The sequence below is a fragment of the Rhineura floridana genome, chromosome 3 (genome assembly GCF_030035675.1).
Source record: "Rhineura floridana isolate rRhiFlo1 chromosome 3, rRhiFlo1.hap2, whole genome shotgun sequence".
Lineage (NCBI taxonomy): Eukaryota > Metazoa > Chordata > Lepidosauria > Squamata > Rhineuridae > Rhineura > Rhineura floridana.
In genome coordinates this window covers 203,989,132-204,003,304 of record NC_084482.1, presented here as the reverse complement: position 1 = coordinate 204,003,304, position 14,173 = coordinate 203,989,132, and the positions used below count along the sequence as shown (strand labels likewise).

Here is a 14,173-nt window from a genome sequence, read left to right as displayed (position 1 = left end):
TTCTGTCATTACTTTAGCCTTTTAGATGTTCAGCTATAGTCCTGCTTTTGTGCTTTCCTCTTTAACTTTCGTCAGCATTCATTTCAAATCGTTACTGGTTTCTGCTAGTAATATGGTATCGTCTATCTTAAATTATTGCTATTTCTCCCTCCAGTTTTCACACCTCCTTCATCTTGGTCCAATCCTGCTTTCCGTATGATATGTTCTGCACATAGATTAAACAAATAGAGTGATAAAAGACACCCCTGTCTCATACCCTTTCCAATTGGGAACCAATCGGTTTCTCCATATCTATTAATAGGCAGAATGCACCCTGCCCTCCAGAAGCTCACAGTCTAAAGCAGGTGTGGGCATTTAAATTGATGGGCATGACTAACTTAGGCTCACTCATTTCAACGGGCCTTCCCTTCGGCTTTCCAGATATTGCTGAACTACCACTCCCATCATCCCTGGCCACGGTTGCTGGCATTGATGGGAGTTGTAGTGCAGCAACTTCTGGAGGACCAAAGGCACCTGGATAAAGCAGTGAAGAAGCCGGATACAAACCAGGGCTTTAATGCCAATGTGAGTTGCCCAGATCTGATTTTTCCACGCGTCCTTTGGGCACTTTCATCCATATATTTATGCTTTCAATCTTATGCCTCTGTCCACCGTCCACACTAGTGGGCAGTGAAGGATGGGCTGTAGTTCCCACTGCGTGTTACATATGAAGCTGCCCCATATTGAATCAGACCATTGGTCCATCTAGTTCAGTCCTGTCTGCAATGACTGGCAGGGGCTCTCCAGAATTTCAGGCAAGAGTCTCTCCCAGCCCTACCTGGAGATGCCATTGGGGATCGAACCTGAGACCTTCTGTGTGCAAAGCAGATGCTCAACCATGAGCGGTGGCCCCTTCCTTCTTGAGACCCTGGAGAGCTGCTGCCAGTCAGAGTAGATGAACAAACAGACTGGTACAAAGTGGCTTCCATCTAGCTGACTAGCTCTGCTTATACAAAAGACAGTTAGGGCTGCATTCAGTGTTAATCTTCCTCAGACTAAACAGTAGACCCATTTAAATGGATGGGTATGACTAATTTAGGCGCACTCATTTCAAAGGGTCTACTGTGAGTAGAAACTAGTTGGATACCTCCCAATGTGAAACAAACAGGAGGCTCCTGTTGCAAATTTTGTTATGGCCATGATAAACTCACTGAGTGGCCTGACTCTCAGCCTCAGTTGCCAGTCAGCAGTGTGGGTATTATCTACTCCTTCCCTGACATCCCTGATCTCTGGGAAGTCCAGAAACCTGAGGTCCTTGGTGGGCATGTGGGCAGGCATTTGTTTATCTGTGAGTGCACAACTTTGGTTTAATTGCTTTGCCCCTGGAATTATGCAACAATGAACTGCCACTAAAGCAAAGTGGCCAACTGATTGATTCGTTGATTTTTTAAAAATAGATGTTTTAGAGATTTCTGGTTTTGCGCAAAAGTAGTATTTTGAAAAACGTAACTCCTGAGCCACTCACTGTGGGGTGATCTTTAGCTGGCCCTTGACACCCAGGAGACATGAGCAGGGATTTGAACTCACAGACTCTGGACTCCCAGCCAGGCTCTCTTCCCCACTGTGCTATAGGAGAAAAAAATGGGGGAGAGGAGAGAGCTTTGGAGAATTCACATTTGAAGTTTAAAAATTTATACTCAGAAGTAAATACCACTGAGTTCAGTGAGGCTTACTCCCAGGTAAGTAGTGTGGAACTTCTGTGTGCTGGCAATGAGCTTGAGGGAAGAAAGGAGGAAAAAATGTCTACTCAGAAGTAGATCACACCAAGTTCAGTGGGGCTTACTCCGAGGTAAATGGAGTGCCTAAAAATGTGAGAGAGACTTGTCAGGAATAGGGTTGCCAGGTTCAAGGCCTGAGACTGATCCTGTATCTTTAGGAGAAGAGAAAGTGAGCCAAGTGCAGGTGTTCTTGCAACACTGTAATGTGAAAAACTGTAAGGTGGAATTCTCCATTCCCCCCCCCCCCCCGGCACAACTTTTAAAGATACAGAAGACCTCTTGGAGGCCAGACCTGGCAACCAAGAGGTCTTCTGTATCTTTAAAAGTTGTGCCAGGGGAAGGGAGAATTCTACCTTGTGGTTTTTCCCATTATAGTGTTGCAAGAACACCTGCAGTTGACTGACTTTCTTCTCCTAAAGGTACAGGATCATTCTCAGGCCCTGAGCCTGGCAACCCTAGCTCAGGAAACTAAAGCTAGGAATGGACTGTTTAAATTGTTGATTTTTAAAAAATAAGTTTGTTTTACAAACTTAAATGGAGTTCACTCCTCTTGTGGGCTCAGACAAGTGAAAATTGCTATCTTGAGAGAAGGGCAGAAGGAAGCAATAATCAGAAAGCTAGCAAAGAGAGAGAAGGGGGGAGAGATCCTGAGGGCTCACACTGTAATTCTAAAAATGTCTACTCAGAAGTAAGTCTCACTTAGTTCAATGGAGCTTACTCACAAGTAAGTGGAATTAGGATTGCCTTAAAAAAAGCAAGAGTTCTGTCAGAGAAGCTAGAGCTAGGCAAGGACTGTTTACATTGTTAATTTTTACAAAATTAAGTTTGATTTGTCAAAAATAGCTAACTTTGGTCAAGCTGAAATGGGCCACTAGAGGGGATTCTGGGAGCCCATGATTGCTGGGACTCCCTACTGGGGGAGATCCGCAGCTCAGGGTTAGACAGGCAGTTTGCAACCTGGGCAGGGGGATGTAACTGATCCCTAGCTATTATTCCTTATCAGCTTCCTGGGATTAGAAGTCAGGAAGAAAGGGTGTGTAGATCAGAGCCCCGGGGGAGGCTGACTAGCTCCCTTATCTTCAAAGGAATCAAAGGAGTAGACCCCTGCACAGGTGGGAGATGACTGTTTGCTTTCCCCCCTCTTTGATAACTAAACCCCATAAAAAAGGAAGGAGAAACTTCCAAAGAGAGTTCCCTACGTTCCATCTACTCGACTTGCCTGAAATGCGGGAACCGGGCTGATCTATGTAAGTATAGGACCTAGCTAGAAAGTCCTTTGTTTTATTCTGTTGTCTGTATTGAACCTCTTCCCTTTTGTCATGCCAATGTGCCTCGTGTAACCCATCTGTGGGTGATTATCTTTAAGGAAACAAACCGCTGCTCTCTTTTGTAAATACCAACTCATTTACGTTTAAATAAATTCTCTTTTATAAGTGTTGTGTATTGGATTGGAACTAAGGATTCTAAATCTAGTCCTCTGACTGCTGAATGCTACTGTTACTGTTAGTTAACGAGGGTTAATCCCTTGGAATTCACATTGGGCTCTGAGGTCCCTTCCCTCAGAGAAAGGAACCTAGCCAGAAGGATGGTGGCAGTTACTATGGAAGTAATTACTCCTGAAAGAGGGAGAGTTTGCCTGGGAAGCAGCGGCCCAGAGGGGTGGGACTGTTCTCAGAAGCAAAGACCTTGGAGAACTAAGGACAAGGGACCCCAGGGGGACAAGTCTTTGACAGATTACATTCACAGTACAATCCTACCCCTAAAGCAGCCTCTCCCAACTAGTGGGCCACCAGATGTTGTTGGACCACAATTCCCATCTTTCCTGACCATTGACAATGCTGGCTGAGGCTGATGAGAGTTGTGGTCCAACAACACCTGGTGGCCCACTAGTTGGGAAAGGCTGCCCTAAAGTAAATCCCATTCAGTTCGGTGGGATTTACTCCCAGGTTAGAAGGATTAGGATTCCAGCCCCTTAGAAGAAACAGTTGGGGGGGGGGGCAGAGAAAGGGAGGGGAAAGAGTTTGTCTGTGTGTCTGCTCACAGTACAGTCCTAGCCATGTTTACTCAGAAGTGAGTCCCACTGAGGTCAATGGAACTTACTCCCAAGTAAGTGGGGTTGGGATAGGATTGCAGCATCACTTTGAGGAAAGTGTAGGAAGTGGTGAAAGGACAACAGAGAGGTAATGAAGAGAGAAAAGGGGGGACCCCTAAGACTCTGAAGCAGAACTTGTGTGGCCCCTGTGGGCTCAGACAAGTGAAAATTGCTATCTTGAGAGAAGGTGGGAGGATTATTATTATTATTATTATTATTAATTTATTTATATCCCGCCTTTTGGCCAAAGGCCCTCAAGGCATCTTACTAGTAATCTAGTAAAGGGGATGGGGAGAAAGACTAGGAATCTGAGGTTACAGTTAGGGTTGCCAGGTTCAGGGCCTGAGACTGATCCTGTATCTTTAGAAGAGAAAGCCAGCTAAGTACAGCTGTTCTTGCAACACTGTAATGGGAAAAACTACAAGGTGGAATTCTCCCTTCCCCCGGCACAACTTTTAAAGATACAGAAGACCTCTTGGTTGCCAGGCCCGGCAACCAGTTTTGGAGAGGCCACCACCTCCCTAGGTCATTGGTTCCATTGTCATACTGCTCTAACTGAACAGCAGGAAAACTTCTGGCTTCCTGCAACTTGAGCCCATTATTCCATGGCCTGCACTCTGGGACAATTGAGAAGAGATCTTGGTCCTCCTCTGTGTGACAGTCTTTCAAGTACAGCCTAAACCTGGCTTAGCCAACATGGCGCCCATGGGCTCCATGGCGCCCATGGGCTCCATGGCGCCCACAATGTCCTACTGTGATCTCCACTTCTACTCCCTGTGCAGGCATCAGAATCTCAGCTTCAGGAAGCTGTCCCAATTTCTCCTTCCTTCCTAGCTGCTGCCCACGTCGGTTCCCCTTCTGTGCTGACCAGCTGGAGAAGAGACCCCAGCAAAGCCCTCCATGGAGGCCAAGGAGGGGAGAGAAGAGGAAGAGGCGGAGGAGGGAGGGGGCTTCAAGGGAGGTGTGTCTGTGAGGGGGATGGGAGGAGGGGCAACAAGCAAGCAAAGCAATAAAGCAGAGCAGCCATGTGGGCAAAAAACCACAGAGCAACCATGTGGAGTCAAATAGGAGGAACAGCAGCCCTGAAGAGAGGAAGAAGGGAGCAGTCATGAGGGGAGAGATAGAGCCCCCCCCCCAATAGAGCTGCCATGTAGGAAGAAATGGGGGGGATGGGAATCTCCAGAAGCCCTGAAGGGAGGAGGAGGGCACCTGGTTGGCCACTGTGAGAACAGGATGCTGGACTAGATGGGCCACTGGCCTGATCCAGCAGGCTCTTCTTATGTTCTAACGGGGAAACCAAGCAATAACCAGAGCAGTCGTGGGCAGGAAGGGGGTGGCTCATGGAGTTCATGGGGAGAAATGGGGGCACAGCAGCCATAAGAGGGCAGTCATATTCCAGGGTGCAAACAGGCTTTCTTTTTTGCCAAGAGGCCTTTGCAGCTGTTTCTTTTTTTTAATTAGCCAGTCGCTTTTTAATGATTAGGAACATAGGGGTATAGGAAGCTACTTTCTGCAGAGCTTGGAAGATTACTTTAAAAAAGTAATAAATTACAGTTACAGTTCCATGGCCCCCCAAAAGTAGTAATTACCTTTACAATTACAATTGCTCTGAAAGTAACTGATTACTTTACTTTTATTCAAAAGTAATTGCTACAATTACATTTTAGTTACTTTTAAAAAAATTGCCTACAAGGTGCTGGCTTTGGCTGCTGCACATTTAAGTAGCCTAAAATAACATTAAAAATAAGCACACACACACAGAGGGTAGTAAAATAATTTTTTATCCATAAGATTAACAGAATGGCATAACAGAATCTCACATCCCCTCACCCCACCCCCAGCAATGATACCTCAACACACATATTTTTTTGTATATATATATTGCCTCCAGCTCTTTTCTCCTTCTACTCCTGTCAATTTTTAAACAATTGTTTTCTCCATGCCGTCTAGCTCTCCACCTCCTCTCTCATTGTCTCTTAAGCACCCAAAGAGCATGAAGGAAGAACAACGCTGCACAGAATCCCAGTTTGAAGCACATGATTTTTATTCACAAATCAGAGGAGCAGAAGACTCCCCCTGCTCTCCCCCAAGTAATGCACAAAAGTAATGCTGGAAACATTACAATTACTCCTCAAAAGTAATGAAGTTACTACTATTACCAGCAAAATGTAATGAAGTTACCCACTCGTTACTCAAGAAAGTAATAAATTACAAGTATTAGTTACTTCTAAGCTCTGCTTTCTCCTCAGTCCTTCTAGCTCAGTATTGTCTACACTGACTGGCAGCGGTTCTCCAGGGCTTCAGGCAAGAGAGTCTTTCCCAGACCTACCGGGATATGCCATTGGGAACTGAACCAGGGACCTGCATGCGAAGCAGGTGCTCTGCCACAGAGTTACGGCCGATCTGTACTGTTTTTAAGGCTGTTTTATGCTTCAAACCAGCCCTGATGTTTTCCAATATGGCAGTATAGAAATACTCAAACAAATCAATAAACAGAGAAACAAACTCTAGGGTGCACTTCCAGGAACAAACCAAACAAAAAATGTAGCTCTCCTAGCCAGAGCAGTTGATTTGGACGGTGAGGATTTGCTGTGTAAACTTGTACCCTCACTAGGGTTGCCAGGTTCATGGCCTGAGACTGATCCTGTATCTTTGCCAGCCCTGGCCTCCAAGAGGTCTTCTGTATCTTTAAAAGTTGTGCAGGGGGAAAGGAGAATTTCACCTTGTGGTTTTTCTCATTACAGTGTTGCAAGAACACCTGCACTTGGCTGACTTTCTCGTCTCCTAAAGATACAGGATCATTCTCAGGCCATGAACCTGGCAACCCTAACCCTCACATTCCTGTTTTTAACGGCAATGCTTTCCCTCCATTCGTTGCCTTAGGCAGTCTAGTAGACGCCATGCATTTAAGAATATCCCCCGTCCAAGAATTCTGGGAACTGGAATTTGTTAAGGGTGCTGGGAACCGTAGCTCTGTGAGGGGGAAACTACAGTTTCCAGGATGTGCTTTCAGGAATGGGCAAGAGAGCTTTCCTCTTGGGTTACCTATCGAGACTCAACTGAAGGGTTAAAGTGTGAGAGTTGACACCCCTAGAAAAGCAAATAGGAAGGAAGGAAAGGTCTGCAAACGGCTTGAAGTCACTTCCTGCCCCTCCTCTCTGTAGTGCGTATGTTGGGGTTTATATGTTTGTTTTGTGCTGGAGATCAGCGGCTGGGCAGGGTCTGCGAGGTCTTTGTGTCCCAGGAGGATTTAGGAAATCCATTGCGGAGGTTCACGGGGATGGAAAATGAGAAAGCGGCAGGGAGAATATCTATGGAATATGCAAAGATCAATAAAATTTCGGGGGGTGGCTAAAGCCTTTGTAGTTTAGGGGCTTTGAGGGATCCTGAAAAAACAGGATAAAAATGCTTTGCGAAGAGCAGGATATAGGATCTCTCAAAGCTCTCTGTAGTAATGGTAGTAGTAGTAGAAATAATTAAACAAATCGTATTAAGTTGGATGTTTATGCACAGATGTCTCCAGTTTTAAAAAGATCTGAGTAGAGAAGTGTGGTTTGTATGCAGCCCGTGTGTGGGTTGTTTTCCCTCTTGGCTAATTGGCCAGGCTGTTGCTAAATACCGAAAAGGTTTCTGGGTGCAGGCCCCTGGCACAGATTTGCATAAAATGTACACATATGGTTATTTGTATGTGTAGATGCAACTGTAGGTCTCTCTGAGCAATGAGATGGGTCACTGGGTCTGTTCCTTTTACTCTGCAAAAAGGAGGATAAAATGCTCTTCAAAGAGTACTTTGTCCTGTGCTTCAGGATCCCTCAAAGCTCTGTGCAGTGATAATGATAATATTAGGTTTGAGGTTTATGCCCAGGCATTATCCAGTTTTCAAAGATCTGAGTGAGTAAGGTGGGGAATAAGGTTGCCAACTTGTGAACTGGCCCTTGTTGCTGTGCCTTTAAGAGCAGTTTTGCGCTGCAGGTGGATGGCACTTTTCTCCCTAGTGGGATAAATCTTTACTTGCTTTATTTTGTGGATCAGGCCCCTGTTAAAGGCACAGGAGAAGACCAAACTGGATTTATTCATTTATTTATTTTGTCATTGTGCAGCGTACACACAATACATTCAAAGTACATCCCTTCCCCTCAAAGTACCCTGGGAAGTGTAGTTTACAACCTCACAAAGCTACAGTTCCCAGCACCCTTAAGAAACCATGGCTCCCCCAATTCTATTCTTTTTGCCGGGGGGGGGATATGCCTTAATTTGCTATGTACACTCACACATACCTCTCTATCCTCCATCCAGGCAAGGAAGAGGAATTATCAGAGTTCGAGAACACCTCCCAGTCTGCCAAAACCCTCAAGGTGGGTGCAAAGCAGCGCCACTGAGGGGTGTGGCTATGGACGGGGTGTGGCCTGGAGAGAGCCCAGAGGACTGGACAGAGAGGCTTGGAGGGCTGTATTTGGCCCCCAGGCCTGAGGTTCCCCACCCCTAATCTCAGAAGGGCAGCGTGAGGGATAGAATCCCCCTTGTCAAGATGTGCCATCTTACCTCTCTTTTTCCATATAGGATCATTTAGCGTTCCAGCTGTTGGTGCTGTTCATGGACGGGGCTGCTATCTTCTTTGAGGCAGAGGGAGCTCCGTCAGACAATGTGCAGAGGCTCCTGGGCCAGGGAGTCAAACAGGAGGATTACCAGGAGTCACTGGGTAAGGAGAATTTCTTGTACCTCGTGCAGAAGAAATGGAGGAGAAACTTTGGGGAAGGGCCATAGCTTAGTGGTAGAGCCATGTGCCTTACGTGCAGAAGGTCTCAGGTTCAGTCCCCAATGGCACTTCCAAGTAGGGCCAGGAGAGACCACTGGTCTGAAACCCTGGAGAGCCACTGCCAGTCAGTGTAGACAATACTGAGCTAGATGGACCAATGGTCTGATGCAGTATAAGACAGCATCCTAACTTCAGTGCTCACTTTAATGTAGCTCAGCAAGTTTCAGAGTGCAAACTCTCCAGGAGTGTAAAAAATTGGAAGGTTCTACCAATTCTGAAAGTAAATGATTCTTCAAACCTAACAACTGCAGATGCAGCTTGCCAGAAAAATCAGACCAGAAATAGGAGCATTATCTCTCTCCACATCTAAGTTGAGCCTCTGCGATGAATAGCTAAATTAATGCTAACACTATTGGTAGTCCTTCTCCTTTTTCCCCTGCTTTATTCATTTGATAATTTCCCCCATCCTTGTGCACCTGAATTATCATACCTGAATTGTGCCCAAGAGCTAGTGAGGAGAAAGATGGTACCGCGATGAACGAGGCTGTCAATGGAGGAAATAACTTTTCCTTGATTTATCATCGCCCTTTAACTGATTAACAGGAATATAAGAAGAGCATTCTGGGTGAGGCCAGTGGCCCATCTCGTTCAGCATCCTGTTCTCTTAGTGGCCAACCAGATGCCTCAGCTAGAAGCCTACAAGCAGGATCTGAGCGCAAAAGCACTTGTGAATCCTAGTGACTAGCATTCAGAGGCATATGGCCTTTGACAGTGGAGGCAGAACATATCCACATGGGTTAGTAGCAATCAATAGCCTGATAAGAACATAAGAACATAAGAAGAGCCTGCTGGATCAGGCCAGTGGCCCATCTAGTCCAGCATCCTGTTCTCACAGTGGCCAACCAGGTGCCTGGGGGAAGCCCGCAAGCAGGACCCGAGTGCAAGAACACTCTCCCCTCCTGAGGCTTCCGGCAACTGGTTTTCAGAAGCATGCTGCCTCTGACTAGGGTGGCAGAGCACAGCCATCATGGCTAGTAGCCATTGATAGCCCTGTCCTCCATGAATTTGTCTAATCTTCTTTTAAAGCCATCCAAGCTGGTGGCCATTACTGCATCTTGTGGGAGCAAATTCCATAGTTTAACTATGCGCTGAGTAAAGAAGTACTTCCTTTTGTCTGTCCTGAATCTTCCAACATTCAGCTTCTTTGAATGTCCACGAGTTCTAGTATTATGAGAGAGGGAGAAGAACTTTTCTCTATCCACTTTCTCAATGCCATGCATAATTTTATACACTTCTATCATGTCTCCTCTGACCCGCCTTTTCTCTAAACTAAAAAGCACCAAATGCTGCAACCTTTCCTCGTAAGGGAGTCGCTCCATCCCCTTGATCATTCTGGTTGCCCTCTTCTGAACCTTTTCCAACTCTATAATATCCTTTTTGAGATGAGGCGACCAGAACTGTACACAGTATTCCAAATGCGGCCGCACCATAGATTTATACAACGGATCATGAATTTGTCTAATCAGTTAACCGAATGCATTTAACATTAATGAGCATATTCCAAAAGAACAAAACCTAATACATTGGCCCAGTTCACATGTAATGCTAAATTGTTGTTTATTGTTACAAGGGTGAGCTACAGCGAGCCTCAGACTTGTGCAATTCTCCCATCCCCTCTTCTTCTCTGTCCTCTGGCATGGCCAAATGGAGGAGATTAGAAGTTTCCATTTTAGATTAACTGTAGTTTATCATGTTGCCTGAACCCTAAACTGTAGCTAATCTTTAACTGTGATTAGTGGAAATAAGTGAACTGTAAACTATGGTTTAGAGGAAGGCAATGGTAAACCACCTCTGAATACCGCTTACCATGAAACCCCTATTCATAGGGTTGCCAACAGTCGGAATCGAAGGCAGTTCATTTCCATTTCAAATTGTGGTTTGAACTTTGCTTGTCTCAATTAACCATAATTAAGATGGTTAATTTGTTTGTTCAGGCTAGGCACAGTTTGTTTGGGTTAGGGCGACAAGGCAATCTGGTTAATCAAAAAGGGAATCTCTAGTTGTTGTTCATATGTCAGGGCACCCACCAGGGAAGTCTGAATATGCCTCTGATTTTCTCACAAGAAGCTTTGAGTCTTGCAAAAAACTAAAAATAAACCCCTGATTCTTCCCCTGCTGTAACATCTCCTTTCATATTGTAGCCCCTGTTATCTGTTAATGGGGAATGTTTACTTCTTCTTTCAGAGACTGGTGAAAGAATGTCCCAGTTAACTGGTGTTAACTTTGGCTCTCATTGGGTTTCTCTCTCTATTCCAGTAGGAGGATTGTGGGAAAGGGAGAATGAAGGGGAAGCAAACACCAATATTCAAGATGAACCAATGAGGCAGCAGGGAAGAAAAGTGGCAGTCAGAGATAAACGGAGGAATAAATCCATTGCCAGCAAAGGTGAGGACACCCATGAAATCCCAGTCCAACAAAACGTGCAGGAGGATGAGAGAAGGAACAAGTGCCACGTGTGTGGGAAAATATTTTGTTCTAAATCACGCCTTAAAGTACATCAGAGAATTCACACAGAGAAGAGGCCATATAAATGTTTTGAATGTGGAAAGAGTTTTAGACAGAGTGGACACCTTTCTCAGCATCAGAGAATGCACACCGGTGAGAAACGATATAAATGCTTGGAATGTGGGAAGAGCTTCAGTCAGAGTACATATTTTATTCTGCATAAAATAACCCACACAGGTGAGAAACCTTTTACATGTTTGGAGTGTGGCAAGAGCTTCAGTCACAGCAGGAGGCTTACTATACATCGCACAATCCATACAGGGGAAAGGCCTTATAAATGTAAGGAGTGCGGACAGAGCTTCAGTCAGAGCACACACCTTACTTCACATCAAAGGATCCACACAGGGGAGAAACCATATAAATGTCAGGAGTGTGGGAAATGTTTCAATCAGAGCACACATCTTACTTTGCATCGAAGAATCCACACAGGGGAGAAACCTTATCAGTGTTTGGAGTGTGGAAAATCCTTCAGTCAGAGACCACATCTTACTCTGCATCAAAGAATTCACACAGAGGAGAAAATGTATAAATGTTCAGAGTGCGGAAAGAGCTTCCACCGAAGTGACCATCTGACTTCACATCAAAGAGTACACACCGGGGAGAAACCTTATCAGTGCCCACAGTGTGGAAAGCGCTTTAGTCGAAGTGCAATCCTTACTAAACATCAAATCTCCCACAAAGTTGGAGAAACTCCCACTTGAACAAATATGGCTCTGCTTTGAGTGTCCCAGGCTTCCCAGTGGTCACTTTCTCCTTGGATATCCCTGCCTTGGACGTTGTGATGCACTGCCATTTGAGTGAGTGTCTTGAGTTGCTTTAAATTGCATGGTCCATGCTCCCCCCCCCCCCCCAGGCAGTAGCCATTTTCTTTTAAATAAGAAGGCTATGTAGTTATGCTGCTAGGGAACTTCTTTCAACTAGATGGGCTGGTGGAAGTAAAATGTTTGCCTTATTAGTAATTGCTTTATTTAGTATTTCTTTGTGAAATCATCCCTCTTTTGAACAACTGCTGTTTTGCACATCGCACTGTTTAGAGCAGTGGTTCTCAAATGTTTTTCCCCATGGACCACTTGAACATTTCTGAGGGCCTTGGAAGACCAGTTAATGATTTTTCTGCCTGTTGCAGCAGTTGTAATGTGCTGTGCTAGGTGCTGTATGATTTTTAATTGCATTTTATTGCTTCTTTAATTTCTTACATATTGTACTTTAATTCAAATTGTGATACAGTAAAATACAATATGAAAAATAAAAGAAGCCATTAAAATATAATTTAAAAATCAGTATGAATGTGTCATATCTCCCGTCTTCAGCCACAGATCCACAGACAGCACAGACCACCTGAATGAAGCTCACAGACCACTGGTGGTCCACGGACCACAGTTTGGGAACCCCTGATTCAGAGTCTTTTATTATACACACTGTAAATTTGCCTTTGTGTTTCTCAGTCAGGGCTGTGGAACCTCTGGCTACCGAATGTTGCTGGACTCCAGCTGTCATCAGCTGTGACCACTGGTCGCGCTGCCTGGAGCTGATGGAAGTTGGGAGTGCAACGACATCTGAAGGGCCACCAGATTCACAATCCCTGTTCTAAGTAGTCATTTCAGGTCATGCTATTATTTCTTCACGTGTGTGTATGTGTATATATATATATTTGTTTTCTTTACTATCAATAAACCCTTCACTTCCTTTCAGTTACAGTATTGAGTCTGTAGCCTTTGTTACCGGTCAGGCGTTATTTCAGGAGTGGAAAACTATGGCTCTCCAGATGTGATTGGACCCTAGCTCCCATCGTCCCTGACCATCAGCCATGTTGCCTGAGGCTGATTGGAGCTAAAGTCGAGCAACATCTGCCAAGGCCCCAGATGCCCCATCCCTGCCCTAAGGACATTGAGCTGCACTACATCTCCCAGCAGGCATGGAGCAACATCTGAAGGGCCAAAGGTTCCCTACACCTGGCCTAGAGAGCTGAAGTTGCAAGAGGAGCAGTGTTGCTGTAAGCTTTGAGGGGGTCTGGTTAGGATGGCCTCCAAGGACTCCCTGTGCCTCCCTGGTTGCTCCACTTTCGTCGTCCTGCCACTGCCCTGGTTGTTGTGCCCCCCTCCCATAAATCTGCCAGGGGGCAGCTAAAAGAGGCTCTTTTTCTTTGAAAAACATTTTTGCTGGGATGGATGGAGGGCAAATTTATCAATGGCTACTAGCCACAATGGGTCTGCTTTCCTTCCACTGTTGGAGACAATATTAATAACAGCTCACATTTACAGCACATTGAATACTCATTTAAAGCACGGGGCTTCCCCCAAAGGGATCCTGGGAACTGTAGTTTATTCCTCATAGAGGTACAATTCCCAGCTCCCTTAACAAAGTACAATTCCCGGGATTATCTGGGGAAGCCATGTGCTTTAAATGTATGGTGTGGATGCAGTTGCGGGGAATCACAAGTGGGGAGAACACTGTTGTGCTCAGGCCCTGCTTTCAGAGACATCTGGTTGGGGCACTGAGAACAGGATGCTGGACTTGATGAACCACCACGGAGAAGGACCTGCTTTGAGTCAGCACCAGCCAGGCAGTACCCAGCAGCAGCCTTTTCATTATATATCATTCATTTTGTTTGTGCATTTTAAAACTGCAATAAATAAGTACTGGGAGAGGGTGCTCTTTTAGTTTAGGTACTTGGATCCAAAGCCCCGTTTGGCTATCTGAGCTAACCACCTGGAATTAGCCCTGATAGATAATTGGAAGCCAGTGCAATGCTTTTAGGATATGCGGCCCCCTCAGGGGGACTGTGTTCTGTACTAGCTGCAGCTTCCAGAACACCTTCAAGGGCAGTCCCACATAGAATGCATTGCAGTAGTCCAGGCTGGAGGTCACTAGAACATGTACTAATGAACCCAGGCTATCCCAGGTCATGACCAGATGTAGCTGACAAGCAAGCCTAAGCTTGGCAGACAGATTCCTAGCCACAGAGGTCACTTGGCACTCCAGTGAGATTGGAACAAACTGTAG

The 14,173-nt window shown here is 45.5% G+C and overlaps 1 protein-coding gene across 7 annotated transcripts; it reads left to right on the top strand.

The window, feature by feature from the left end:
* Window positions 1-2,929: 2,929 nt before the first annotated feature.
* LOC133381257 (zinc finger protein 239-like) lies at window positions 2,930-12,861 on the top strand. Of its 7 annotated transcripts, none has more exons than XM_061620137.1 (4): window positions 2,930-3,004; window positions 8,146-8,204; window positions 8,410-8,548; window positions 10,922-12,861. In XM_061620137.1, exons 3-4 carry the CDS (start codon window positions 8,443-8,445, stop codon window positions 11,869-11,871), a joined length of 1,056 nt encoding a protein of 351 aa, XP_061476121.1. In that variant the 5' UTR covers window positions 2,930-3,004; window positions 8,146-8,204; window positions 8,410-8,442; the 3' UTR covers window positions 11,872-12,861. The 7 variants fall into 7 exon arrangements, with proteins under 7 accessions (XP_061476121.1, XP_061476119.1, XP_061476122.1 ...); XM_061620135.1 differs by lacking the exon at window positions 2,930-3,004 and adding an exon at window positions 6,960-7,012; XM_061620138.1 differs by lacking the exon at window positions 2,930-3,004 and adding an exon at window positions 6,991-7,016.
* The last annotated feature ends 1,312 nt before the right edge of the window (window positions 12,862-14,173 follow it).